At 37.9% G+C, this 24,924-nt stretch overlaps 1 protein-coding gene across 6 annotated transcripts in view; it reads left to right on the top strand.

Moving 5' to 3' along the window:
* The window catches only part of Rims1 (regulating synaptic membrane exocytosis 1), a 504,676-nt gene extending 480,583 nt beyond the window's left edge, over window positions 1–24,093 (top strand). For all 6 annotated transcript variants that reach the window (XM_042687077.1, XM_042687082.1, XM_042687081.1 and 3 more), the window contains 5 exons: window positions 14,268–14,406; window positions 17,133–17,245; window positions 21,767–21,868; window positions 22,526–22,665; window positions 23,875–24,093. In XM_042687077.1, coding sequence (XP_042543011.1) covers window positions 14,268–14,406; window positions 17,133–17,245; window positions 21,767–21,868; window positions 22,526–22,665; window positions 23,875–24,093 — 713 coding nt within the window. The remainder of the gene's footprint in view (window positions 1–14,267; window positions 14,407–17,132; window positions 17,246–21,766; window positions 21,869–22,525; window positions 22,666–23,874) is intronic.
* Window positions 24,094–24,924: the final 831 nt, after the last annotated feature.

Genomic DNA, 24,924 nt, shown 5'->3' with positions numbered 1-24,924 from the left:
TAAATTCCTACTACTGGGCAGAACAAAAGGTATTCTGACAATGAGTTTATGGTATCTCTGTTAATAGAAACTGGAGTATATTAAAAGTTTATGAGCCTTGATGGTATCTCTCTATCTGCACTTACTACATTTCATATTTTCTTACTGTACTTTCTCTTCCCCTGGAAATTCTGGAGTTAAAAAAAAATTATACTTCTGGAAAGATTGATCTATCTTGCAATCCTAGATGTCCTTAGAATTCGTGCTTAAATCAAATCTTAGCAAATCATTCTTCTACACTCTATTAAAACCATGGAGAAAGAGAAGCATTGGTGGCTCACACCTGTAATTACTCAGGAGGCTGAGATCTGAGAATTGTGATTCAAAGCCAACCAGGATAGATAAAAGATTGTGAGACTCTTGTCTTTGATAAACCAATCTGAAAAAGTTGGAAGTGGTGCTGTGGCTCAAGTGCTAGCGTTGAGCACAAAGAAGCTCATAGACAGCACCCAGACCCTGAGTTCAAGCCTCAGGACTGGGAAAAAAAAAGAAAAGAAAAATGCTGAAATATGAGAAATACCATAAAGTAGTCATTACATTCCTGGTTTTCCTTCTCAACGTGCGAATTTTGTCACATCACATCTCTCTTCTGCTATCCTGCAGAGAGACAAGTATTCCCACATCACTTCCAGAAAGAAATACCTAGCTGCACCTACAGAGTTTGCAATTCCCAGGTATACCTGCAGGGGGCAGCATCCCTAGATGGACAGCAATGAGGACCAGGAGTTTAGGGATGCACACAATCCACAGAAGAGCTGATGCTTTTACACAACTTCCTTTCCTCATAGTGTCCCCAGTTCCCTGAACTATGGGGAAGAAAAAGGTACATGAAAGAGAAGAGAACCTTCCAATCTATGCCGTACTTGTCTTGGGGTTGTTTGATCTCGTCTGTTTTTAGCTTACAATAATTATACAAAGGCCACAATCATTGTTACAGTTCCATACCTAAGACATATTCCAATCAATCACACATTCCATTCAGTCTTACCCACTCCGTCATTCCTTGTCTTCCTTCTCCCTTTCTTTCTTGAACTTTTTATTTTTTTTCATGCAAAGATTAGCACTCAACCACTTGAGCCACAACTTTACTTCTAGTGTTTTGGTGGTTAATTGAAGATAAGAGTCTCACAGACTTTCCTGCCCTGATTGACTTTGAATCATGATCCTCAAATCTTAGCCTCCTGAGTAACAAGGATTACAGCCATGAGCCACCAGTGCCTGGCTAATCAAAACTTTCTTTAAAAATTTTGTCCTCATGTCATTAAACCACATCAAATGGGCAGTGTTTATTTCTGACATTCTGTCATTGTTTTGCAGGTATATGTAGGTATTTGAAGTCTTTATCCACTTCCACCCCATGACATGTACCTCACATATCTTCTGGCATCTCAATGAAGCCTCCGAGGTCTGCTATTTCTTCAGGCTACGTGTGTGTGTGTGTGTGTGTGTGTGTGTGTGTGTGTGTGTGTGTGTGTGTGCCTGTATGTGCCAATACTGCATATAATTATTTTCAAAATGTTTCTTAAACAAGTGCTGAGTGTAGTGGCACTCACTTGTAATGCCAGCTACCAGGCAGTTCAGATTACATTCTGAGATTAGATAGCAGTAAAAATTTCTAAAATATTCATATATAGAGTTTAACGAATATTGCTAAAATCAGAGATAGGCAATAAAATATTCAGGATTTTAGCCTGAAGAATTGCTTTCTTTTCACAGCAAGGTAGGTAGGAAGGTGATATTCTGTGTGTAGACTTAATGAATGAAATTCAACCTCTTCCAGGGTATTAGCTCAAAGGAAGGTAAAGAAAATAGATTTGAACTAAATGAGATATTTTTATTGGGCAAATCTAAAGCCTAGCTTTCTGATCACCAACATTAGTTAATAAATGATTTTGGTATCCCCGTGTAATAATGCTTTAGGCCACATTTAATCAAGACAACCTAAATTCTATTACTTAGCGATTAATTTCATCAGACCACTTGGTGATTACCTCTGTATGCATTAAGTTATATTAAATCATCACATTTCAATAAGTTGATAATTTTAGAATGCTACATAACAATAGCCACTCTCTAGAAGCATTTATCTGCTAGGACAGCCATAACAGAATGCCACAGGCTGGGTGGGATAAGCAACAGAAATGAATTTCCTCACATCTCTGGAGAGCAGAAGTATGAGAACAACATGTCAGCAGATCTGGTTTCTTCAGAGGTCCCTCTCCTTGACTTGCAGACACTCCTCCTCCCTGGGACCCTCTTCTGTGCACAGGCACCCCAGCTACTCTGTCTCTGGGTCATAGTCTTTGATAAGGATGTGAAATCACATTGGATGAGAACCACCCAAACAGCTGCGTTTTGTCCAAATGCAGTGACATTCTGAGATGCTAATGCTTTACCATGTGTGTGTGAGGGTTAGGTAATGGACACATAATACTTAGAAACACCTTGGAAACTGTAAAAACCAAACAGTTTTTAGGGTAAGAAACCCAGAATTTGATTATTTCTTCCTCCTTTACTTTGTCCAAAACAGGAGTTGATATAGTTGATATTGTTGATATATAATTGATATAGTTTATATAGTTGATATTGTATCATTGACCATCAATACCTTTTCTGAAATCTTCTGAGGCTGCCTCATTACATTTCAGTGCAAACTATTTAAAACCTTGAACATGCTATTGTATACATTGTCACCAGCTTGGTAAAAAGGATAAAGAAAAAACTGGTGTCATATTAGCTAGCTTGAGGGATCTGAGCAGACGTAAAAGACGAGTCATGACAGCCTCTCAGGACAAACCCAGAGTGTCTACAAGAGAACCACTGTTTTCTGAAAAGCTGAAACAATAAGCACCTGTGTTTAGCAAGTCCTTTTCTCAAGTTGTATCTACAGATAACTTGAAACGTATAACAGCAAAAGAAAACATTTCACCTCTCTTGTTAGGTTTTTAAAAAGAGGTAGGCGAGTAAGAACAGCATCACCCACGTGGTATTCAGGTAAGGGGGTACGTTTATTCATTGTTCTGGCTGGCACCAGGCCACTTTGGCCCTCCATGCAGCTGGGAAAGGCCTGGGAAAGACCTGGGAAAGAGGTGGGAAAGAACTGAGAAAGAGCTAGAAAAGAACCAGAAAAGAGAAGAGAGAGCTGGGAAAGAGAAGAGAGAGCTGGGAAAGAGGGCATCTGGGCCTGGGCAAGGCCTTATCTAGGGTATGGGCGGAGAAAGGTGTGGCCACATCAAATTCAGATGTGACCTCAGCGGATGCAGATGTGATCTCTTCCAGGTGTGCCAGTTGCCTAGGTAACGCAGGTACTGGGTGGAGACTTTGCTGTAAGGAAGGTGGAGTCTGCTCGCCATCCAAGAGCAGACCTTACACTCTCTGGGTAATAGGCATACGTGAAAGAGAATAAAAGATTATCATAAAAGAGTTGAAGTATTGCTTTGAAGGGAAATATTATCCAGTGGGTTTATTCCATCTATTTTATGAAAATAGTCTGGATAATACCACTTTGAGCTTCTTGAGCACAATATTTATTTTGCTTTTAATTGTATTGTGCTAGTGCTGGGGCTTGAACACTTCTTTGCTCAAGTCTAATGCTCTGCTCCTTGAGCCACAGCTCTACTTTCAGCTTTCATTGGTGGCTAGTTGGAGATAAGATTCTCATGGACTTTCCCAAAGGACTGGCTTCAAACCATGATCCTCAGATCTCAGCCTCCTGAGTAGTGAGGACCACAGACACGAGCCAAAGGTACTTGGCTAATACATTTCTTTATTATAGATTTCTGTGAAAAAAGAGAGGAAGGAAGTAAAATAATGTACTTTCAGGCTTTAGGAATAGTTGGGAGAATAAATAAGAGAAATGAAGAAAACCATAAAAGTCAAAGAACACGTGCAGTTTTCAAAAAAGAAAGCCTCAGATCTATAAAATTTTTATTTATCAGTTGTAGAATGAAATATAGTCAAAAGTTTTGGCACAGCACAAAACACAGAACTTGAGGGGTGATTTATTTGTTTAAGAAAACTGTGCTAAAATATATATATATATAATAAAAAAAGAAAACTGTGCTACTCTACAGGAGAATAAAGGTTTCAGACTGAGTGGCTTCTACAGTCTAGGAAGCATTTGGCAAAAACCAAGGAGAAGGAAGGTCTGGGAAGGTGACTCAGTGGTAGTATGCTTGCCTCGCATGCATGAGGCTCTGGGTTTGATTCCTCAGCACCACATAAGCAGAAAAGGCTGGAAGTGGTGCTGTGGCTCAAGTGATAGAGCATTAGCCTTAAGCTGAAGCGCTGAGGGACAGAACCTAGGTCCAGAGTTCAGGACCCATGACCAACAAAAACAAACAAGCAAACAAACAAAAAAACCAACAAGGAGAACTGTTAGATTGTTTTGTCTTTCCTCTGAGTAATTCACATGTGATTCTTTAATTCAAAATAACCTGTGAACTAACTTCCCTCATCTCTCCAGAGATAAGGGATCTGGAGAGATGAGGGAAGAAAGATGCTGAGAAGAAAGAAAGCTGCCTGCAGCTACAAAAACTTAATGGTTGGTGTAGATCTATGGCAGTGTAACTGTATCAAATTGCATAGAACACAAATACACACACTTATGTGCAGGTGATATTAGGAAGTCCGAGGCCTTGATATCACAAAGAACAGCATTAACAGTACTGAAACAGCAATCCAAGAATAAGTAATCGTTCATCTCAGGGACATGAGATCAAAGCCATGGGTGACACCTCTTTGCTTCTCTGGCTTTACATACCAAGGTCTTCACTCACTACAAAATGATAAGATGCAGTGTACTCAAATTAATAAATAAGTAGAGCCAGGCACTTGTGGCTCACCTCTCAATCCTAGCTACTCAGGAGGCCGAGATCTTAGGATCGTAGCTTGAAGCAATCCGAGGCAGAAACGTCCTTGACTCTTATCTCTAGTTAACCACCAAAAAGCTGGAACAGGTCTATACCTAGATAAGCCCCAGGACAAGGACCAAAAACAAACATCCCTAACTATGGTCATTTGGGAATGACAGTTCTCTTTCTCATTTAGGGACCCTTAAATATGGTGCTTTTCTGGTCTGCTTAGTTCCCAGCCCCTTCCCTTCAATAAGTTATCTGTAGTTTCTCAATAAATTCCAAACTGTGCAGCTTCTACCCACTGTGACCACATAACTGCTATTTTGTTTGAACATCAGATAAAACCATTGGTTTGCTCATAGGAAGTCTGTTTTAGAAATCAGCATAAATACCAGAATCAGCTTCGGAAATCTAAACAAAAGAAAGAAGGAGAAGACTTTCATTTACCATCTTATTTTTGTGGACATCTTCAAACTCACTGTTTGTATTCTCTCTCTCTCTCTCTCTCTCTCTCTCTCTCTCTCTCTCTCTCTCTCTCTCTCTCTGTTTCTCTCTCTTGTCAGTCGTGGGGCTTGAACTCTGGGCTTGGGCACTGTCCCTGCGCTCTTCAACTCAAGGTGAGCGCCCTACTGCTTGTGCCACAGCGCCACTTCCAACTGTTAGAATTCTCTTCTCTCATTTTTCTTCCTCTCTATCGTGTGTGTGTGTGTGTGTGTGTGTGTGTGTGTGTTTTTCTTCCTCTCTATCGTGTGTGTGTGTGTGTGTGTGTGTGTGTGTGTGTGTGTGTGTGATTACTAGGGCTTGAACTCAGGACCTGGTCTGCTGTCCCTGAGCTTTTTGCTCAAGTTTAACACTCAATCACTTGAGCAACACATCCACTTCTGGCTTTGGGTGGTTAATTGGAGATGAGTCTCAAAAACTTTCATAAGAGGCAGATGTCACTCTTCTCATGTAGCCAGGATTACAGGCACGAGCCTCTGGCACCCAGCTTCTCTCTGTTATTTCCAGGTGACAAAAGTTACCTGTTATAGCTTTTTCTCCAGGTCAGTGATTTCCACATTGCCTTATACTCTAGTCACTTTGTTTTGTCTTATTAAAACTGAAAGCAATAGTCAACATACTTTTGATTTATTTATTTTTATTTCTGCTTCATGAAATCCTCCTGATTTCTGCACTATCACATATTTTACTCTCTCCCAGTTAAGAGGCCCTTCTTTAAGCCAAGCTTAGGTGACACAAAATGCAGTCCCAGAAGTATGGAAGGTGAGGCAGGTAGATCACAAGTTAGAGGGCAGCCTGGGCTACGTAGCAAGACCTTGTCATTAGAGAGAAAGAGAGAGAGAGGGAGACAGAGAGAAAGGTTTTCTTTTTCAATCCTTCTTGTCAGTCTATTTTACATTTTCCCCACAATTTTATTATCATCAATTAATTGTACAAAGTAGTTTCATTTTGACATACAGTGAACCTTGACCAGAATCCTGTCCATCACTCTCCCTCCTTCTTCCCAATCTCAATAAGCTTCCTTCTTCCATTTTTTACATGTATAAAGTATTTAACCATATTCACCTTCCTTCTCTTGGTTTGTCCTTAACCACTTTATATTATTCTGCACCTCTACATATGGGAAAATACTAGACTCCCTTCTACCATTTTTTAAAAAAAATTCTAACTGCAATTCCTTCCTAGGTGATTACATTTAGCAGCATAGACTTTAATTGCAACTATGTGTTGATATAGTAAATCGCATCACCTGTCTGCCTACCGGACTCTGTCTAACCCTGAGTTGTACTTCATGATCTTCACTCACACCTACATGTTTTATGTCCTATTTTATTGTCCTGACACCACAGTGATGCTTGTAATAATAGGTTTTTGGTGTTTCATGAGTATTTACAAAATGAATTAAATCATACAAGTGTTTCTAAATATAACATATTTATATATTCAAAGAGAAAGAAACCAGAAGTAAATAATAACATCTTATAAGCAATCTCTGAGAAGAAACTTTGCTTTTTCACAACACAGGTAAATATTGGCTTCAAATATCGCTTATACTATATTGTATATATATATATATGTAAATATATGTGTATATATATTTGTATTGCTTTTCCATGTTTGTGACTATAAAACATGCAAATGTATAACTCGTCTTTTCATTGTCAGTACTTGGTACCACATTTTCTAATCAAAGATTTTATATCAAAATTGGACAGTAGATTTTCTATAAGGTTATTGAAGCTTGATACAAATAACTAGCAATAATGGTGGTATCATTAACTTATTGTTAAATTGTATTTTCTAATGTTAATATATTTTAATTGAATTTATTACTATATACATATTACATGTGTAATTTTGCATACAGTTACAGCATACGTAGAAAGACAAATGCAGATAATTATCCACATTAATGCTTATATGAACTATATGTAATTTTCACAAAGTTCTACAAATGTATGTACAAGTTCATATAAAAATGAAAATGTACACATAAATACATCTGTGGGTAAATCATTTTTCTGTTTGTAAAATAATGAAAATAAGTTTTTATGTTTTCATAAACTGGGGTATTGTGGAATGATCACAAGATTGAGATTCAGAAATTTAGCTTCCTAATTGTGATTTTGTTACTAAGTTCCATTGCATTGAGAGTCATTGTGTTAATTAGAATGGGAGCTCCACAAGGGCAGGGATTTTATCTGCTGCTGCATCAGCATCTAGTTCTGAATCATTTTGTTGCATTGGTTATATTTCTCCAAATGTATAGTTTCCATATATGTAGGAAATTATCTGTAGGATAATTATTATCTGTAGGACAGCAATCATCACAGCCCTCATATTCCAAGTTAATATTAAAGCCCTTATTAATTAAAATTCAAGGCTAGAACTCTTTGTTCAGACTCTACTTACCCCTTTCCTATTGCTTGGTCCACCAAAACTCTTCTCATTGAGTAGTAATTAACATAAAAAAGAAAACAATGAGATTTCATTCCATTTGCCATCTTCTACCAGATCTAAAACAAAAATTTTACAAATGAAAAGATATTTTTCAAATTTACACAAGTAGTAGATATAAAGAATATCTAATACCCTCTCAAATGTGTTTCATAAATTTTTACTTGTTTCCATTTTATTTTGCTTTTATGAAGTGTGTTGCTAATCAATTTTGGAAACTAGTAAAGTTTAAAACAGCCCTAAAATTTTGAAGACATTCTGTATTTATACTTTTCATTAAGCAAGCTTGATATCTCAATTTACAAACATAAACAAATTAATAAATATTTCCAAGTTTTCTTTTCCCATTTATTTTAAAAAGATGGAACCAAGGACAAACCATTTGGAATCTGTGTTAGGAAATGTAAGAGAAATTAGGTATTGTCACTTATGTGCCATGGTCTTCTGGAAGGGCTAGCCATCCACAGAGCTCTGTGATCACTAGCAAACCAGTCAACTATTGTGGTCGGATTCATCAACGTTAGAAAAACTGGGCAACCTGAGGACCACAAACGACGCCACTACATGATTGCCACAGCTTTCATTCTTCACAGCCTCCCCATCACAGCCTCTGAGACCAGTTCTGCAGTATTTGACTTCCCTCTTCCCTCATGGCTATGTCCTTACCTCATCCTCCTGTTTAATGACACCCCAATCCCTGTTCCACTAAAACCATTGCTGTTCTACCCTGTCGTTCCCTGCCATTCTCTTACTACCACCCATATTTATCTTTAGTTGACCATTGACTTTCCTGTATTCACATCTATTCAAATGTGAGCTCCATGTTAACAGTAATTTTCCCATTTTTTAAATGTATCTCCAGCATTTATAACAGTGTATGATACATAGCAGGTGTCTGGTAAATAATTGTTGGATAGGTGGACAGATGAGATGGATGTATGCACCAGTCTATCAGTGGGTAGATGGAGAGATGAACGGATGGATAAGCTGAATGAATGCACACTTTAACATGAGTTTGCTGATCCTGTTCAACTGTTTCTCCTGCAGTCTCCAGCATCTCTTCAATTTCTAAAGTTTTCACCTAATTTCTCTAACTATGGTCAATGTTATTGTCTGTAAAAACTGATATTCTATACTTGCTGCCTTACCTCACACTGCTTTTGTTGAACATTTAACATTTTGTTAAACTATTCTTGACTCATTAATTTGTAAATACAGGGTTGCACATCTGAAGTGTTTCAGATTTTTCCCTTTTTCATAGTTTTGAAATATTCACAACATTTATATATCTATATTTACATTCTATATATATTGAAATATCTGGGGAATGAGAACCAAGTCTATGCATGAAATTCATTTGCATTTCATCCATACCATAAAATTTTATCAGATATTTTCAAGTGCATCTGGATTTTGACAGCAACATGATGTCAGCTGTTGAATTTTTCATGTGTGACATCGGCCAGCACTCACAAACTTTTGGGATTGAAAGCATTTCAGCTTTTGAGTTTTGCATTAGGCATCATTTGTACCAATGGGACCTGCCTCTGTCCCTCCCATGGGATCTTATCAGCACATAGCTGTGGAAGAAATGTTGCTCTACTATAAACTGGACTGCTTCTAAGAAAGGCATAGTATACAAATGAATAAAGGCCAAAACTAAGCCAAGAAATATTTAGAAGGGCCATAACAGAAATCCATGCTTTCCGTAAGTATACATGCCCTATGCTAAAAGTCAAGTGGGCAAATCAGAGACCAAAAGAGAAAAAGGAAGAGAAGTCTTGGGTTTCAACTGGGAAACTTGGAACATACATACAAATGTTGGTAGGACTGTGAGTGTCTACATTGACTTTTATTGGCAATTCATGAAGATTAATTTCTTGCCCATTCACTTAACATATCAACTTCCAATCATTTATTCTGTAAAATTTTTCCCATAACACATTCAAATAATTTAATTTAATTTTGAAAGCACATCATCATGTAATGGAGTAATGCAGCCTTGGAAAAATAAATGTAGAAATATTTATGTTGAATGAGAAAATGGCATAGTAACCTGATGTGATCTCATTGTCATGTTTATAACTGGTTCTTCTAGATATCAAGGATAGAAATGAATACTTCTCACAATGTACATGCCTGCCTAGAAATTAAATTCTCACTTGGGAACTGACAACAGACAGATGAAGGGTTGAAGAATCAGTACTGTGAAAAGAACAAATCATAGCAAAGTGGTAAAGGGAGTGAGGAGGATCGAAAAATCTATTCAGAAGAGGGGACGCAGGAGCAGAGATTTGAAGGAAGTAAGGGAACAGGACAGGAAGATCCAAAGGAATAGTCAGAAAGTTTAAAGGGCTGTACAAAGATGTGTTTGAAGTGTTACAAACCTGACAATGTGAACAGAGAGTAATGATCTGGAATGAGGGAATCACGGTGAGATCTGAGAGGTACCCAGGCACCATAGCATGTAGGCAGCATTTTATGGGCCATGCTGACAATTTTGGATTTCCTTAATTACGCTGATTGATTACAAGGGTGTGATGTGATCACGTGCATCTTTCGAGAACTATCATGGCTCTTAGAGAATATTCTGAGGAGGTAAAGAACAGAAGTTGCAGATCTGTTTGGTGAATAGTGTAGCTGTTAAGTGATAGTAGTGGCTTGAAGTGGGCCTGGAGCAGTGGAAGGAGGAAGAATGGTCAGGTGGGTGTGGTATTGTGAATAGGAAGTCAAGCATCCTTTGCATTACAGATAGGTTTGTTGGAAGGAGGAGTCAAGGGTGATCCCTGCGACTTAAGCCTGAGCACTTGAGTAGGTAGTGATGGAGATAGAGAACACAGTTTTCTTTTGGATGTGTTACTGTTGAAATGTCTGCTAGAGCTCTAAATGGAGGAAATGACAGTTGGATTATGATTGTCATTTTCCAGAAACACTGGGATTGGAAATGGCACATATCTGGGAGCCCAAAAAGCATCAGCTGAAGTCGTAGAAATTATAGAAAAAGTATGAAAATGCCAGACAACCAAACCCATAGGGTCCCCTCATCAGAGAGTTCTGAACAGGAAGACATTTCAACACAAAAACTAAGGAGAAGCAAGCACTGGGGAAAGGAGAAAGGAGGAGTGTGATTACAGAAGCCAGGTGGATAAACAAGTGTGGATGCAAAGACAGCATCACTCTCAAGTTATTGATTATCATCTTTCTTTTAGGGGGAAGAAACTGTAGGGGCTATTCAATGTGTCCTATGTCTCTATTGGAAAAGTTTATAATATTGCTTGGGAAATAAGAATAGCTATGCATGGGCTGGGAAGGTGGCTCAGTGGCAGAGCGCTTGCCTTGCATGCCTGAGGCCCTGGGTTCGATTCCTCAGCACCACATAAGCAAAAAGAAAAAAGCCGGAAGTGGCGCTGTGGCTCAAGTGGTAGAGCGCTAGCCTTGAGCTGAAGAGCTGAGGGACAGTGCCCAGGCCCAGAGTTCAGGCCCCACGATTGGAACCCCCCAAAAAGAAATAGCTATGGAGGCCCTCACACCTGAAATCCTTGCTAGTTGGGAGATTGAGATGGTTGGAAGCCATAATCTTATCTCTTAATTAAGCAACAAAAAGCCAGAAGTGGTGATATGTCTCAAGTGCTAAAGCACCTTGAGCCTTGAGCAGAAAAAGCCAAGCAAAAGCATGAGGCACTGAGTTCAAGCCCCAGTAACAGCGAATGCCCGCCCGTGCGCGTGCACACGCGCGCGCACACACACACACACACACACACTAGCCATGGAAAGTTTAAGAGCAATAAAAAACAATTAAAAATCAAATAAACCTATAAAAAGAATATGGAGGAATGAGCATTGACTCTTACATACTTGATTCGGCCATTTCCAAAGGACTTATAGGGACTAAAAATAAAGGAAGAAATGCTTTCAGATGGCTCATCAAGAGTATATTTAATCACCTGCATTTTACAGGGGAATTATGTATGGAAAGGTTATCTATGTAGATGTATTTTCTCATATATTATTTGTGGGTATTAAGTAATTCTGTGCAATATACAGCAAAAATGTATATAAAATGTGTAGATGGAAAAAGGCTACTTGCTACTATATACATCTATATGTATATAGTTTATATATGTAACATCTTAAAAATTAAGGTTATATTTACTTAATTTCACATTTTGTCTTGGTTTTGTTCATCTTTTGTTATGTATTACTTATATAAAAAGACTTCTCTGTCTCCACTTATTGAAACTGATTATATATACATATTTTTTACTTCACATTTTTAATTTACTTTTATCCATTTTATTAGCTTATATTAATTATACAGAGAGGTTTCATTGCAATATTTTCTTTGTGGGTACAGTATACTCCAATCATACTGATCCTTTATATTCTTCCCTCTTCTTGGATCTAGTTCAATAGGTTCATTGTTCTATTTTCAGACATACATATATATATGTATATATACATATATATATACATATATATATATATATATAAAACACTGACTATATTCACCTTCATACCTTCTCCTTTCACCATCCTGCTTCTGCTGGTAACCTTCCCGCTCCATCCCACCCCAGCCCTCCCAAAAAAAAAAAGCAGAACTTATTTTACATTTCTGTATATTTTTAAGGACTGGATTCTACATTTGAATGAGAACACACAATGTTTGTCATTCTTCATGGCTTATTTCACTTCGTATGTTGATTTCTAGGTCCATCCATTAAATAAAGGTTTTAGAGTTGGTATCCATGCTAAGATTAGAAGGCTGGTTGTTCCATTCCACAGGGGCTCATGAAGTTGCTCTTAACTTTGAGCTTAAGAAAAACTGAAATGCCCTAGGTAGGTCACACGTGCCTGTAATCACAGCACTTGGAAGGCTGAGGCAGGAAGACTAGAATTTCAAAGCCAGCCTGGGCTATGTAATGAGGACCTGACCATCCTAAGTTATATAGTGACCCATCTTAAAAACTGGAAATTAAAGACTAGGAATGTGGCTCAGTGGGAGAGTGCTTGCCTAGCATGCATGAAGCCCTGTGTTTGATTCCTCAGTACCACAAAAAAAGCTGGAAGTGACATTGTGGTTCAAGTGGTAAAGTGCTAGCCTTCAACACAGAAAGGCTCAGGGACAGTGCCCAGGCCCTGAGTTCAAGCACCAGGATTGGAGAGAGGAAAAAAAGAAAAAAACTAGGTCTTAATGATCAGCCAGTGTAATTCCTACTGAAAGTGAGCTCAGCTTCAAACTGCCCATCAGATATCATGCAGCTGTATCAAAAGGCCATGAGACACTTGTGTTGCCTTAAAATTAAGGTAATATTCATTCTAGCAAATTAGATATCATGTATACCATCTTATAGAAGCATGTGTATGTTAAGTGTTTTAAAGGGCTGGGATGTAGCTCAGTGGCAAAGTGCTTGCCCAGGAAGTTCAGCGTCCTGGGTTCTATTCCCCAGTACCAAAAAAAAAAAAAAAGTGTTGTAAAGTCACCAGAAAAAATTATTATTTCTCCTAATGGGGATTGCCTAACAGCACAAACTAGTGGTATTCCTCATACTTACAAGAGACTCTGCTTTTTAAAAGAGGGATCCACTCAAACATGGGAACCTTTTTCTGTAAGAGGCAACTTCAATATTTATAACATAATCATAGTCCATAGAAAATTATCAATTCAGACAAATGGCTGTTGACAACAGATGACAAATCTGAGAAAAAGCATATGTATCTCCATCGTGTGCCCAGTGGTTTCTTGGACATTGCAAGGTCACCTTTGGGATCCCCAGCCCTGCAGGTCCAGCTCCACAAATTTAGAAAATTCCAGGTTAGAAAAATCCTAAGTTATTCAATATTATCCTTCCATGTAACAGTTCAATGTGAAGTCCAAATTTTCATTGTCGTCAAGCAGCAGTAATAGAGCAAGTTCATTTTATTCACAGAGATTCTGTAACATCTGAAACTTTAGCCGGGTTATGTCTTCTACCAAGTTGGTAAATCTCACCTTAGCAGTTGGTAAATCTCATTTTACATTTTGCGTATCATTATCATAAGTGCTGATTTTTCTGATTAATAAAATTTTTAGTCCAGTACTAGAGCTTGAACTCAGGGCCTGGACCTTGTCCTTTAGCTTTTCTACTCAAGGCTAGTGCTTGACCACTTCAGCCACATCTCTACTTTTGGCTTTTTGCTGGTTACTTGGAGATAAGAGTCTGATGGACTTTCTTGCCCAGGCTGGCTTCATACCAAGATCCTCAGATTACAGCCTTAAGATTAGCTAGAATGGCAGGCATGATCCGCCAACACTTAGGTTTCTGATTAAAATTTTAATTACAGTGAAAATTAACTATTGTGTTTGCAGAAACCGATCACTACCTGGAGAAAAACTCTAAATAAAACTCAGGGTTTCTTTTTCCTATCTCTTGTCAGAGTCAGGACACAAGAAGTTAAAAAGCACCATTCAGAGAAGCACAGAAACGGGCATGGCAGCGGAAATGAGGAAGATGGTGAGACAGCCAAGCCGGGAGTCTACTGATGGCAGCATCAACAGCTACAGCTCAGAGGGAAAGTAAGTGATGCCAATGGCCCTCAGGCCAGGGATAGGATAGCAATGAACAAGACAGCAAAGTCCCAGAAGGCTACTGTGCATCCACTTTGTCCCTCAGGATACACCTGAGCACCTGCCACTCAAACCAGCCAGAGAGATAAAGAAATGCAGAGTTCATATAGATTTCCATCAGTCAGTACAGCTCAAAATTATCCTGCCTTGAAGAGAAGCTAGGGAAGCCACCTTCAATGAATTCTGTCCAGATGGGACACTCTGACCCTGCTGTGAAAATCTCAATTCAAAATTAAAAGTGAGAAATACAGCCAGGCTCCAGTGCCTCATTCCTGGAATCCTAGCTCTCAAGAGGCTGAGATCTGAGGATCCTGGTTTGAAGCCAGCCTGGGGACAAAAGTCTGAGACTTTTAACTCCAATTAACCAACAGAAAGCCAGAAGTGGAGCTGTGGCTCAAGAGTTAGCATGCCAGTCTTGAGAAAAACAGCTAAACAAGAGCATTCCATTACTGGTACCAGTAATGGTACCCACACACAGAATAAGAAATTAATGCCTGATTTTTCTACTTTAAACTGCTTTGGGCTCTAAGTTATTGTAAGCCTAACATACTCATACATTGTACAGTTTTCAAAATAACACTGTTACCTCCGGGGATTGGAGGGAAACCCAGGATCTCTGTATATCATTTTTTTATGATTAATGATAATTATTATCAAAATTAGTTAATTCTGAAAATATAACTGAATATTTTTGTTTGATTAACTTATTCTATCTTTTTATATGGATCCCACACAAAATCTGCATTTTCCTATGCTAAGAATTTTTCTGGTAAAACTTTTTACTAGAAAATCAGAAGTAGTCATTACTACACTGTGGTAGATTAGGTGAAGAATGACTCTACACAGATTCTTCCTAATAAATTTTCTATGAATATCTGAATCATTTGCAAGCCAAACTAGTACTTGTGCTTTCTTTTCTTTGACTGGCATTTTTTGATATTGCTTAAAAAGAAAATTATGCTGAGTTAATATATATGATGATATTTTTCCCACTCCTGAGTTGGTCCTAGCTTATCTGATAAAAAGTTTGGGAAATATGAACATAGTAAAACACAACCTAAGACAAAAAATGAATGCATGTAAAGTGAATAAGATAAATTACTGCAAAGTTTGATGAGGCAGTAGAGTGCCGTGTGCAAAACAAAAGATGAGACATTATTTCCTGATACAAAAACAAGTCAAATAAAACTCCTCTCTGCCCTGCCTAAGCCATTTCAGCTCTTCTGTATCTATTTTCCTTAGTCTCTGGAAGGGATAAAAACATGAGTATCTGGCTGGGAAGTTGGCTCAGTGGTAGGGTGATTGCCTTGCATGCATGAGGCCCTGGGCTCGATTCCTCAGCACCACATAAGCAGAGAAAAAAGCCGGAAGTGAGGCTGAGGCTCAAGTGGTAGGGCGCTAGCCTTGAGCTGAAGAGCTGAGGGACAGCATCCAGGCCCAGAGTTCAGTCCCTACAACAGAAAAAAAAAAAGTGTGTACCATGCACTTCCTCTTTATTTGTGGGCAAAATAATTTGTGAAAGCACAATAGAAACAGCTGTTACTAAACTACTGATGGAAATCAGAAGAATGATGAAAATCTGTACATTCATAATCAATTTAATTGCCCATAATAATAACATTCACACTTATATGGCAAATATTGTTATATGAATAAAAATAGTTATATAGCAAATATTGTTATGTGGGATAAATAGGGTCTTATCAAAAGACTTATCAAATGCCAACTGTTTAACCAACATTGTGCTCATTAACCAGAGACAATTACATCAGTAAACACTAAGAACACGTCATTGCTCTTCTGCAGCCTACATATAAAGGCGTTCAATAAATCACAGATTAGTAAGAAATAGAGATGATCTAATGATTGAATTTTCATTTGGACAAAATAAAGCCTCAAATTACTCAAACATTAATTCATTCAAAACTGAGTCACATGAACATTTCATTTGTGCATAAGAATTAATACAATACTACAATAGTACTCAAAATATTACTAGTGACTTTTCTGCATTCATGTCACTTTGTTTTTGAGAAGTTAGATAAAGATGATTATACTCAAATTATTGTCTTGTATTTTGTATCCACAATGTATTTAGTAAGAATGTGGGATAAAGGGTCCAGAGCACTTAGAACATTAAAAACATCTGAGCCCTTCTGAATGGAACACTACATCTCAAGCTGAGATGACAGACCTTTTCTCAATCAGTGAGATGTTAAGATATTTGTCCTAAGTAGTTTCATGTTTTCTGATCAGAATTAGTCAAGAGGAAACTAGCAAAGAGTGTTGCAGATCACGTGGGAGAGAAAAACCTCTGGGTACCTGAAGAAAAAGAAATCAAGCCGGGCATTGGTTGGTGGTTCATGCCTGTAATCCTAGCTACTCAGGAAACTGAGATCTGAGGATCACAGTTCAAAGCCAGCTTGGGCAGAAAAGTCCATGAGACTCTTACCTCCAATAAACCTCCAGAAAACCGGAAGTGGTGCTGTGGCTTAAAGTGGTAGAGCACTAGCCTTGAGCTGAAAAGCTAAGGGACAGTACCCAGGCCCAGATTTCAAGCTGAGAGAGAGAGAGAAAGAGAGAGAGAGAGAGAGAGAGAGAGAGAGAGAGAGAGAGAGAGAGAGAGATCATAGATATAATGTTTCCTCTTTTGTCTTTTATCCTGTTGCTAATAGCTTAATATTTCCTGGAGTGCGACTGGGTGCTGACAGCCAGTTCAGCGATTTTCTTGATGGACTGGGTCCCGCCCAGCTGGTTGGACGCCAAACCCTCGCCACCCCTGCGATGGGTAAGGGTCATTTCTCAGCCAACAGGGGGTTCCTGATTGTCAAGGTCATTTGAAACAGCACAGTTGTCATGCCTAGGAGAAGCAATATTCTGAATAGGTTATTGCTGGCTATAGAACTCTATCTGAATTTCTAGTACATTTTTCTTACATGAGACATTATGCAAAATAAGTACAATTAGCCATAAATCTTTCAGTTGCCATTTGAACTGCTAGATAACCTTGTTAAGACAGTCTGCACTCGATGCAAATGTAGATACATGATTAGATTTCACACCACGGAAGGAAAGCTGGACCTCACAAAGTAGGGTGTTGGTATAATTGTTTACTGTTCATAAGTGAATTAAATTGCCTTCTTCACAATCTATAAGAAGATAAGCATATAATATTTCAGAATCAGCTGAAAATCAAAGAGGAGGGGAGAGAAAGGAAGTTTAGAAATGCTGGAAAACTTCATGTTTCTTAGAGTGGGAAAGAAAGTAGAAAGAACCAAGCCAACATCTATTGGCTGAGCTCCCCTCCTCTGAAAAATCTCAAATCTACAGTCCTCCAAATTGTAGAACTTGCAAAATATCAGCATAGAGAATTCTACACCTGATCTCATGTCAAAATGCAGACTCAAGAACAACTTAGGTATATTTATTTTATGTTAACAGTTGGATCTTATCCCCAGTAGACCTCATTATGTATTTGCAAATATTTCCAAATCTGAATGTATATGAAATCTGAAGCACCATGGCCACAAGCATTTTGGGTAAGGGGCATTCAACATATTGACAGGAAATACCTTAAATGAAGTTGAAAGGAAGAGGAGAAATAGAGAAAATTATATGCAGCCTGGGCAACAAATATTTCCCTGTACCACATGAAATTACACCTGCAAAGAAACCATAGTAAACCCACAAAAATGAATGGAAGTAGTTAGCAAAAGATATACATCATCATGGAATTTTACAGTGATGGAGATCAATAGAAAAAAATCAAATCTTCTAAGACAAAACTAACTGTATAAAATTAGCAAAGTCCAATTTACATTGAGCGTGGTAGTGCAGGCCAGTAATCTCAGTACTACATAATTCCAAGGCCATCTTGAATTACATAGTGAATCTGAGGTCACTGGAGTGAATTTGGCAGCAGAATGAATTTGGCAACAGAGTGAAACCTTGTCTCAAATAAACAAATAAATGAACAAAGATTCACATTGGACTCGAGTAATAATACTGACAGGCAGAAAGCAAAAATTGCCTTCAAAACTTGGAATAGCAAGCAATTTTCAACTTGATGTAGAATAGCCAGCTAAATAATCAAGTAAGTGTGAGGCTGCAGTAAATACAAATTTGGAAGCCTGGTGCTGACTGATGCCTACAGCCCCAGTACTCAAGAAGCTGAAATGAGAGGATTCAGATTCACTGCTAGGAAAAGCCAAGTGCATGCAATTAACCACCAAAGAAGGCAGAAGTGAAGGTGTGGCTCAAGTGGTAGAGCACCAACGTTGAAGGATAAAGTTAAGGGACAGCACTCAAGTCCTGAAAGCAAGTCCTAGTACCTGCAAAACGAATGGATGAGTGAATGAATTTATGGTTGGACGACCGGTGGCTGAGAGCATTGTCTTTACACGCACTTCACTGACTTAAAAGCCACAGGAGGATTTGCCTCTGCAAAATAAACTTCTTCATTGACTTAAAAAAAGAGAAAAAGGAGATCCAACAAAAAAAGTATCCTCACACAAGAGAGATGATTATGGGATTTCCAGCATGGTAGTGTAAATCGGAAATAACAGCTGTGGCGAGGTTTGAATATAGTTTTATGAATTGTAGCCTGCTATGGTCCTTAAAACCATGTTGTAGAGTGCCTCCTGTTTTTGTTTTTATGGAAGAGTCAACATCAGGATAGAATAAAAGCGACATAAACATAAAAATGTAACTTTAAAAAAAAAGATAACACTAAGTGTAAGATAAAGGTAGGTCACACCTGTAATCCTAGCTACTCAAGAGACTGAGATCTGAGGATTCTTGCTTGAAACCTGCCCAGGCAGTAAAGTCCATGAGACTCCTACCTCCAATTAACCACTAAAAAGCTGAAAGTGGAGCTCTGGCTCACGTGTAGAGCATTAGCCTTGATCAAAAAAGGTAAGGAACAGCACCCAAGTTAATTCAAGCCCCAGTACACACACACACACACACACACACACACACACACACACATACACACACACACACACACACACACACACACACACACACACACACACACACACACACACACACCCAATAGAATGTAGCTTTAAGAAAATAAAGTAGAAAAAGTTTTTAAAATGTCACAATTCCATTGAAAACACAGTTGTCCCATGCAACAAGCAATGCCCAGTTTCACAAAGCTCAAGCTCAGTTATTATTATGCTGCATAAAGCTGAATTAACAAGTCTGGAGTGACCATAAAAAATCACTAGAAGCAAGCAATTTACATCATGCTTTGATATAGAGGAGAATTTTAGATATAAGAAGAAAGAAAAAATTTAAATTTATTCTAGTAAGATTCTAAAGGGAGAACAGATACAGCTCTTAGAAAAACAATAATGGTGGCTGAACTATTTTATAAAAACATAAAACCAGAGAGAGAGTAAAGATGATGATGATTGCTGAACTCAGCTCTCAACCCAAGGAAAAAGGACTTCCTAAAGAAATTCTAGAACCTCATTTCAATTTATGAGGAAGAGAAAAATTGTCAAGGGAAAAAAGGAAATAAACCAACAGCTTTTATTTTCTAGTAATGCCCAAGAAAGTGTTTAGAAGATAAATGATTCTTGTCTGATTAAAGACAAAAATTACTGAAAATTCTTTTTTGTTTTGTTTGTCGATTGTGGGGTTTGAGTTTGGGGTCTGAGCACTAAGCTCTCTTGCTCAAGACTAGTGCTTCCATTTTGAGCCACAGCTTCACTTCCAGTTTTCTGGGAGTTAATAGGAGAAAAGAGTCTCATGGACTTTCCTGTCTGGGCTGGCTTTGAACTGCAATCCTCAGATCTGAGCTTCCTGAATAGCTAGGATTACAGGCATGAGCCACCAGCATCCAGCAGAAAATTCTGTATTAAGACAAATTTTATTCAAGAAAGAAAAGATAAAAATTCAATTTAATAGGGGCCGGGAAGGTGGCTCAGTGGTAGAGTGCTTACCTTGCATGCTCTGGGTTAAATTCCTCAGCACCATATAAGCAGAAAAAGCTGGAATTGACACTTTGGCTCAAGGGGTAGAGCGCTAGCGTTGAGCTGAAGGACAGGGCCAAGGCCCAGAGTTCAGGCCCCACAACAGACCAAAATAAACCAAATTCAATTTAATAAAAATGTTAAAAATCAATAATTTTTCATTCAAGAATAAAAAAGGTACAGACAAAGCTTAGTTTCTACATTCCTTTAAAAGATACAGTTTCATGGGGAAAATAAACTTCAAAGGATGAAATACACAAAGAAATATCAAGGAAGAATTAATGAAACTTGATAAATTTATTTTAGAAAAAAATACTTTCTCTGAAAAACAACCTAAGGTATAAATGTCTGGAAGCCTAGAGCAAGTGGCAGAGCTCTTAACCTAGCAAGTTCAAATCCCATTACCATCAAAAGTAAATGAATAGGTAAAAATGAAAAGGGAGATATCTCTTCAATTCATTCTAATAGTAGATATAGTTGTACATCAAATTATACTTGGGTTCTTAAAAGACTCCACTTCTTTCACAATCAAAGAAAATCAGATTAATATAACCATCAGAGTGACGAAAATTAAGATGTATTTTTAAGACCTACTTTATAGAATCTAAGAGTTGCAATCCAGAAGTTTCCACAGCAGCACAGACTAGTCTTTCTGCAAGGTTTGCAGAACACACGGGGACTTTGAATATCTGTAAAACGAGATCCAAACATGTAAAGATCTGGAACAAATGTTCAACCAAAGGGTCAATGAAAGGTGTATGATTTCTTGTAAAATTGTTTTACAAGCGATGTAAATAACCTATGTTTTCATCAACAAGGGTCGGGCAACATGGGTAAAAATATATCCATTCACTGGTACATATAGTCGTACAAGGACAGTGTGTGATCCCATTCATGAGGGATGCACAGAGGAATGAATGGATGGATAGATTATCAGATCTACATAATAAATGATAGCTAGATGGATGATAGATAGTAAGATATAGAGAATAAATGGATAGTTACATAGTAGATAATTAGAGGTAGAAGATAGGTAGTTTTCTTTAGATGATTGTAACACAGACTATTACAATTTTTATTAATAAGCAAAAAGATGACATAAAACAAGAAATGTTACTAGAGCATGAGAATCACATGACTACTTCAGTGTGGTAGTTGATTTTTTTCCAAGTAACCGATGTCAGTTTTGAAAATGGACAGAAAAGGGGGACTAGGGTTATCTAAATATTAGTTTCTTTATATCACAATCCCTAAGATGATTTTAATTTTTGTTACATCTCTTGACTGAAAAGAAGGTGAAATATTTTGCTTTGCCTCCACCCCAGGTGATATACAAATTGGAATGGAAGATAAAAAGGGCCAGTTAGAAGTAGAAGTCATTAGAGCACGAAGCCTCACACAAAAACCTGGTTCCAAATCTACACCTGGTAAGGAAATCTATTAGGAAGTTTGGTCAAGAGAAGATTAAATAGGAAGAAAGAAAGAAAAAGAAGATGATTTGAGACATTTGTGACAAGTGACTTTTCTGTGCTTGATTTTGTATCTCTAATTGGTTTTTTTAAACAATGTTTCTGTCATTTCTTACTGCATGAATGAACGTAAGTCTGTGTTTTAAAATTTTGAATTATAATTGTTTCATAGCTTGTGTCAGTTAATGCTTTTTTATGTGTTTATATGTACAAAAGTAAAAATGGAGGGATTTCGATCTAATCATATAAAGTAAGGAATGAGCTTTTAAATACAAACTGTAATCCACAAAAGTGAAACTTCAGGTAACCACACATTTTCTTGAAATGAGCAAAGTTGCAGACATGGTGTATATGTGTGAGAGTGTGTGTGTGTGTGTGTGTGTGTGTGTGTGTGTGTGTGTGTGTGTGTGTGTGTGTGTGTGTGTGTGTGTGTACATACATATATATACATATATATATATATGGGTTTTAAGGAAGCAATAGGTACTTACAATGATTTTACTAGTTTTCTGGGAAATTATCAAACAGCATCTCTAATTCTCAGATAAGGTATTCTGTAATAAAGTAAGTGAATTCAAGGATTAATTTCTTATATGTGTCTATACCTTGGTTTAGCTCCTTATGTCAAAGTCTATCTTTTGGAAAATGGAGCCTGTATAGCCAAAAAGAAGACAAGAATTGCACGGAAAACTCTTGATCCTTTGTATCAACAGTCCTTGGTTTTTGATGAAAGTCCACAGGGAAAAGTTCTTCAGGTCAGTAAGAGATTGTCTTTCTCTGCTGTAATATCTGTAGTATGCATAGCAACATTGAAGTGATGGTGAACCACAGAGAACCAAATTCCAAAAAAATAAACAGTATTAAATTATTGAGTAAAAAAATAACCAGGGGGATTTAATTTAGAATGTAATCATGTATAGTATTTACATAGAATGATTCTAATGGAAATTATTTTCTTCCTGTTCTTTCCTTCTCTCCATCTTCACATTTGCATTATTTTTCATCATCTTCTCCTAGATAGTAGACACATACATAAATAAAGACATAGCTGTGGATATCTATAATAGATACAATAGGCAGATGTGATAGATGAGAGAGTAGATAGAGGATAGAAGATAGGATGAATGGGTAGCTATAGAGAGAGAAAGATATATCAAAGTAAACAAAACTAATAGTAGTTCATTGATCATTACTATGTACTGGATGTGAGTTCTAAGAGATCATACGGGCACTAGCCACTAGCTGAATGCAGACACATAGTTGGGTGCTTGAGTATACTACCTTTTTTAACATTTAAGTATCACGTGGCATGAATACCATAATCTTCATTTTAAAGATGATTTCTCAGTAATTTAATTTAGCAAAACTATTCAGTAAGTTGAAAGGGCAGAATTTACCAGCCCTGCTTGTGTAAGGCATGTGACTGTGACAGTACAGAACCTTTAAGCTCAAGGACTAGAACGTAGAACTTGGGCAATTATGTACTGGAAGGCTTGTCCAGGCATGGAGCTGACCCAGATGGTGTAACTGTTAGTGAATTCACTGCGCTACTAGCCATCTGAGCAAATCAGTTTCCAGACAAGTCTCCTGAAGTTGTCAACCACAAAAGGAATCCACCATGCTTTTGCACACTGCACTGTAAATGCATTGCATGGCACCCAGCCTTGGATTGCTTCTGTAATCTGCATCTCTAACAGCCCCTTTCCTTGATTATTAGATAGGCCTGGAATTTATATCTGAGAAAGCATGTATTTCTTTCTTTAACATGGCTCGTGTACGTAATACCTTTATTGACTAAGGAAACATTATTTGCATTCCATCAAACTGAAGACGGAGTGTGCACTATCTCCGAGCACCTTCACATTATTGATTCTCACCTATGCTTCCTCATTGGTGTTGTTTGGCCAATTCAAGTGTAAAAGAGAAAGAAGTTCAAATTAATGTCGTATGCTCTGTCTCTGCAGGTGATCGTGTGGGGAGACTATGGCAGAATGGACCACAAATGCTTTATGGGTGTGGCTCAAATCTTACTGGAAGAACTGGATCTGTCCAGCATGGTGATTGGATGGTACAAATTGTTCCCGCCCTCATCACTGGTGGATCCCACACTCACTCCCCTGACCCGTCGGGCTTCCCAATCTTCTCTGGAAAGTTCAACTGGGCCTCCCTGCATCCGATCATAGTGAAGTTGGAGTTTTTCCAGTAAACCTCTATCTTGCAGGATAACAGTTGAACCAGATATTTCACGATCAAAAAGCATTGTTGGAGACAGACAATCAACTTGTGTTTTTGCCTGTAGTAGTTTTTCAATAATATGTCCCAATTGTTTAAAACATGGCTTCACATGACAGAACAAGGCAATCTACCAAATTAGAGGAAGAATCAATGTGCTAGTGAGAGTCACTGATGCTTCTAACAAATAGAAAAAGAGGAAACTTCAGATACACACACACACACACATACCACCACCACCACACCAAATTGAACAAACTGGAAACTCTCACTTTCTGAAAAGTCATAATTTACACATTTCTGCACAGACCACAAGCAGTGTTATTTTCCTGGTGTTTGAGAAACATACTTGTTTCTGTGTGTGTGTGTTATTGATTTGTGTTTTTGTCAGTTGTTTTTTGTTTGCGTCGGTTCCTGTTTTCTTAGTTCTCATTGTATTGTATGTGATTTCCACTCCTTTTTTGGGCTGTATCATAAAAGGTTTCAGGATGCTAACAGAGACCCTTCCTTTCTTTTTCCAAAAGCACTAACTAAAAAGGGCTGAAGTAGTCTCTGTTGCATTAACAAGTAGTCAACAACTACAAATTGACGCCAGTGAACAGTTTCACTAGCTTTCATGTCATAGTTAAAGTCTTATGTGTGGAAACCCAAAAGACAAGAAGTTATCTTCCAAAACTCATCCACCACAGCTTTGTCAATGAAGAACATCCCTGTCTGCCATCCACACATGTCCCAATGTTTTCCATTGTTTTGCATGGAAGACTTTGTAGTCAATCTACAAC

This window comes from Dipodomys spectabilis, unplaced genomic scaffold, assembly GCF_019054845.1.
Source record: "Dipodomys spectabilis isolate Male_0828 unplaced genomic scaffold, ASM1905484v1 ptg000102l, whole genome shotgun sequence".
NCBI lineage: Eukaryota > Metazoa > Chordata > Mammalia > Rodentia > Heteromyidae > Dipodomys > Dipodomys spectabilis.
This window is presented reverse-complemented; position numbering and strand designations above follow the sequence as displayed.